Genomic DNA, 5,624 nt, shown 5'->3' on the forward strand with positions numbered 1-5,624 from the left:
GAAAATTAGTGGAGAAAGAAATGGAGGTTAAATAGTGGAGATGAATGGGATGGAGGATCTGAAAAGCAATTATGTTGACAGGATGAACTTAGATCCTATTATAAGGAGTTAAACTTGGATTCTTACCTGTTTTGTTCTGTTTTTGAGGTAGGATGATAAAGAGCCTCAGCCAGTGAAGAAAACAGTGACAGGAACAGATGCAGACCTCCGTCGCCTCTCTTTGAAAAATGCCAAGCAACTTCTACGTAAATTTGGTGTGCCTGAGGAAGAGGTGGGTGTGGAAGAGGAAACTTAAATGCTCCTAGGGGCTTTGTATAAAGAGGGAGAAGCTAGGAGGCAGATGTAAGGAACAATTTGAAGAATTTTGTGGGGTAGCTTGTAGCAGACTGGATCTTGGATACTTTTTCAGGAGTTAACTTTCCCAGAGCTTTCTGTTTAACCTACTTAGGGTAAATTTTTTTATCTACCTCTCTCACTGTGCCTTGATTTGTTCTATGAGATCTCTGAATGATTTGTATGTGTGTGTGTGTGTGTGTGTGTGTGTGTGTGTGTGTGTGTGTGTGTATGTGTATGTATCTCCTGTAGATTAAAAAGTTGTCCCGCTGGGAAGTGATTGATGTGGTGCGCACAGTGTCAACAGAACAGGCCCACTCTGGGGAAGGGCCAATGAGTAAATTTGCCCGTGGATCAAGGTTTTCTGTGGCTGAGCATCAAGAACGTTACAAAGAGGAATGTCAACGCATCTTTGACCTACAAAACAAGTATGTTGTTGTAGTGCTGCAGAAAATCCAAGCTGGGAGAGGTGGTGAGCTCCTAGACACTATTTTATAATGAATAGGCGGTCACCTAGTAATGTCACTTAGGTAGTCAGTGTCTGAGATTTCAGTGTGGTATCTGTTCATAATACTGCTATAATACTTCCTTCAAACCAACTTGGCAAAGATTTTGAATAGCAAGACATGCTAGGTTTGAGCTTTGGTTCCATGGCAACTTTTGTGGTCTACTTGGACCTGGCAAACACCACAATGGTGATAAGGGACAGTTGTGTTTTTGTCTGAAGGCTTACTGGTGAGGATGGTAATGCCCTATTAAAAATGGGCAATGTGCTAATTTGTTTCTCAGGCTTTCTCCAGGAATTCTGAATATGAAATGCTGTACTACTTCATATTTCAAACTTGCCTTATTGACTAAATGTCTAGGAAAATTTTTTAAAAATACGTTTTTATTCATTTTTAGGGAGAGAGAGGAAGGGAGAGGGATAGAGAGACAGAAACATCAATGAGAGAGAAACATCATCGATTGATTGCCCTCCTGCACACCTCTTACTGGAGATTGAGCCCACAACCCAGGCAATGTGCCCTGACAGGGAATCGAACCAGCAACCTCTTGATTCATGGGTCATTGCTCAACCACTAAACCACACTGGCCAGGCTAGAAAAATTTTGTAAAGCTTTTTTGGTAGGGTCCCATGAATTAGTGGATTTTGAGTATTTCTTTTTAAAGTTGATTCTCCAATTTCCTACTCTTGCCTAAACTGTATATGTTCAGCTTTTTCTACACTTTGATATTTTCCCTTGTCTTTAACATTTTTTCTCTTTTTAGGGTATTGTCATCAACTGAAGTCTTATCAACTGATACAGATAGCAGCTCAGCTGAAGACAGTGACTTTGAAGAAATGGGGAAGGCTATAGAGAACATGTTGCAGAATAAGAAAACCAGCTCTCAGCTGTCACGTGAACGGGAGGAGCAGGAGCGGAAGGAACTGCAGAGGATGCTACTGGGTGAGAGTAGTGGCTTCACAGACAGACAAAAAGAGAAGGATTGAGAAAGTATAAATAAATTAAGACTAATAAGTGAGGCAAAACCAGAGGCAGAAATAGCAGGGGATGAGTGTAGAAAAGCCTGTAGATGAGGTAAATAGCACTGAAAATTGGTCTCTAGGTTTGTCTGTAGGGCACAAATTGAAGAGATACTGCCAATCTATTAACTGCTTCTGTCTGTGCCAGGCCTAGTCAAGCCAGGGCTATGTCCATCAAGTGAGCTTTCTGGGCATTCATCCTAGAGGGTAAGAGTTTTTAATACAGAATCCATGGATGAATTTGGGGGATTGTTGAACCCTCAGAAATTACATGTAAAATTCTGTGCAAATGTGCCTTTTCTGAGGAGAAGATCCATGAATATCAGAAGATTCTGAAACGAGTTCTAGATTCTAAAAAGGGTTTAAAATAACCAATCAAAAATTGCAGAAAATGAGTCTGGGGATGATCAAAGCCTGAACTGGTTTGGGATATGGATACTAGAATGAGAAGAGAAGAACCAGGATGACCTTAAAATTTCACTCTAGGCTTGCTAGAAAGATGGTGGTACCATTGATTAAAGTAGTAAATAACAAAGAAAGAAGTAGTATTAAGAAGGAAAGGTGTAATGTGTGGAATTAGAGATCCCCATGACACTTCCCAGTATGGATTTCAAGCAGGCAGTTGAAAACTTGGATGTAGATACTGAGAGAGAGGGTTAAGACTGAAGATGTAGTTCATTGAAATCCTTTCAGAACTTTGTACTTTAAAAAATGGAAACATTGGCAATGGTAAAATGAAGTCAGGAAAGGACATGTCAGTGTATTTGAGGGCTGGTGGGAACTTTTATACTTTCCGTAGAACCATAGTTTTGTGGTATGTTGAGCTTCGAGGTTTTCTCTCAACCCCAAGAAAATGGACATTTGAGTGGTAGGGGGAATGTGTGGAAATCTTTTTCTGCCTTGCAGCAGCAGGTTCGGCAGCAGCAGGAAACAATCACAGAGAGGATGATACAGCTTCTGTGACTAGCCTGAACTCTTCTGCCACTGGCCGTTGTCTCAAGATTTATCGCACATTTCGAGATGAAGAAGGGAAAGAATATGTTCGCTGTGAGACGGTCCGAAAGCCAGCTGTCATAGATGCCTATGTGCGCATACGGACTACAAAAGATGAGGAATTCATGTGAGTTTATCTTACCACTTTCCACTTTGATTAAGAATGATAATGGTGGGGGATGGGAGTGAGGGTGAGTGCTTGATTTTTAGTGATAGGATTCTGCATAGTTGTCCCTGGAAGTCCACTAATAGGGAACCATCTTGCCTTTTAGATCTTTGGGTTCGAGTAGTGCCAAATCACAGGGAGAATCCAAAATTTGCCACAAAACAAAGACATATTTTCAGTTCTACCTGAGTACTTGGCATTTTGGTTAGTTGGTTGGCTGGCAGAAATCTTAGGGATTACTCTCATTCTGAGAGAGGTGCCACTCTGCAACTAAAAGGCTGATGAGTGGGGGAGATGGGAATGCCAGGTGACCTCTTTTATTTTAGTATGGATGGATTACTTTAGTTTGGAGATGTTTAGCTATTAGAACAGTCTGCTTGGTTTAGGTTTGCTTATGGTCCTATTATTTTTTTTACACCCCCTTTCCTGTTATTTAGTCGAAAATTTGCCCTTTTTGATGAACAGCATCGAGAAGAGATGCGAAAAGAACGGCGGAGGATTCAAGAGCAGCTGAGGCGGCTTAAGCGGAACCAGGAGAAGGAGAAGCTTAAGGGTCCTCCTGAGAAAAAGCCAAAAAAGTTGAAGGAGCGTCCTGACCTAAAAGTAAGTATAATGTGGTATGATTATAATTAACAAAACAAAGAAAGCATACTTTTCCCCCTACTTTTTGGATCCTCCCTTACTGGGAAGGCAGTATTGTTGAAAGCTAGTCTGAATTGACATGGTTACTTGGGTGTTTTCAGTACTAGTATGACTGGTACCAAAACCACCAGACCTAATCAGCGCCATTGGGTGTCATTTCATACCTCATCCATTGGAAATATTTTCTAGGAGTTGAAATAGGTTTGGTGAAGAAGAAAAAAAGAAATAGGTTTGGTGGATTTTTTAAAAATATTTTTTAATTGATTTTAGAGAGGGAGAGAGAGAAATGTCAATGATGAGAGAGAACCATGGATTGGCTGCTTCCTGCACACCCCCCACCGGAGATCGAGCCCGCAACCCAGGCATGGGACCCTTTAGTCTGCAGGCTGACGCTCTATCCACTGAGCCAAACTGGCTAGGGCAAGATTTTTTAACGTGTATTTATGTACATAGCATTTATACACACACACATCTTGTTTTTTAAATTGTATATATTAAAAGAAGCAACAGAAATAAATATAAAATATATATTGCTTTGCATAACTTAGGTAGGATTCTAGATATTACTATGCAGTTTAATTGTAATATTTACCATAAAATGAGGCAGCTGTGATTCAGTGGAAAGAACCGTGGACTTGCATACAGAAGATCTAGATTCAAGTCTGGTTGCCATCTAATACCTCTGTGATCTTAACCTTTTCAAACCTGTTTTTTCTTCTATAAAATACCTATCTCACGGTACTGTTGTACTAAGTGATATAATACATGGGAAGCACTTTATAAACTAAAATTTTCAACAAGCTTAAACTGCTGTTAACCTGAGGTCATTAAAGTAATGTACGTGATCTTATGTAAATATGATACAGCATTGACCCCATTTCACAGATGAACATGCGGTCAGTTCCAAAACAGATGGGAATATGCCCATGCTGGCTGCCTGTGTTGCCGAGTGCAGCCTTGGGCTTCCAACAGACTTTCTTCTGTACATTTACTATTTTCATAGTTTATAACTTAAGTTGGGAGTGGAAATCCTCTTCATTTTCTTTCTTGATTTTTATAGAAATGTTCTTTCTCTGTATTTTTTTAATGTGCCCTTTCCATACATATGCACTTTTGTCCACTGCCTCTGGTTGAAAGTGTTTAACAGTTCTTTTCAAACCAAAGTTCTGATCCTGCCTTTGTCTCTCTCTTGCCTTGTATATATGTTTTTAGCAGACTTTTGTTGAACTTTATTTTTCTATGCAAAATAATTTTCATTGAAATTAAGTTAATTTTATTCCAGAAAGATTATAGGCTGACCTACCCAAATTGTATTGATTTCTTAAAGCTAACATCATGCAGCCTGCTTACCTCTGACATTGGTACTTTTCCTCTTGCAGCTGAAATGTGGGGCTTGTGGAGCCATTGGGCACATGAGGACAAACAAATTCTGCCCCCTCTATTATCAAACAAATGCTCCACCTTCCAATCCTGTTGCCATGACAGAGGAACAGGAAGAGGAGTTGGAAAAGACAGCCATTCATAATGATAATGAAGAACTTATCAAGGTTGAAGGGACCAAGATTGTTTTGGGAAAACAGCTAATTGAGAGGTAAGGGATAGGAAGTGCCACAGAGGAAATCTGTTGGAGGTTGGTGATACTGATGGGCGGAAGGGGTGGATATGCTGAGAGCATTGGAACTTTTATGGATTTTCCTTTGTAATTGTTCCAGAATGAAAATTACAGTCTTTTGTTGCAAAGCACTTACTAAGTTCTACCACTTGCTCTTGGGCATGTACCTAACTTTTTCTTTTTCTTTTTTTTTTTCTGTTCATCAGATGGATATGCTGAGCATTGGAACTTTTATGGATTTTCCTTTGTAATTGTTCCAGAATGAAAATTACAGTCTTTTGTTGCAAAGCACTTACTAAGTTCTACCACTTGCTCTTGGGCATGTACCTAACTTTTTCTTTTTCTTTTTTTTT

At 39.7% G+C, this 5,624-nt stretch overlaps 1 protein-coding gene across 1 annotated transcript in view; it reads left to right on the forward strand.

Moving 5' to 3' along the window:
* Window positions 1-5,624, forward strand: part of TAF1 (TATA-box binding protein associated factor 1) — an 80,933-nt gene that overhangs the window by 26,616 nt on the left and 48,693 nt on the right. Inside the window, 5 exon segments of the mRNA XM_006779672.2 lie at window positions 586-761; window positions 1,603-1,781; window positions 2,765-2,978; window positions 3,455-3,620; window positions 5,039-5,250. Coding sequence (XP_006779735.1) covers window positions 586-761; window positions 1,603-1,781; window positions 2,765-2,978; window positions 3,455-3,620; window positions 5,039-5,250 — 947 coding nt within the window.

The sequence above is a fragment of the Myotis davidii genome, unplaced genomic scaffold (genome assembly GCF_000327345.1).
Source record: "Myotis davidii unplaced genomic scaffold, ASM32734v1 scaffold1983, whole genome shotgun sequence".
In the NCBI taxonomy this organism is placed as follows: domain Eukaryota; kingdom Metazoa; phylum Chordata; class Mammalia; order Chiroptera; family Vespertilionidae; genus Myotis; species Myotis davidii.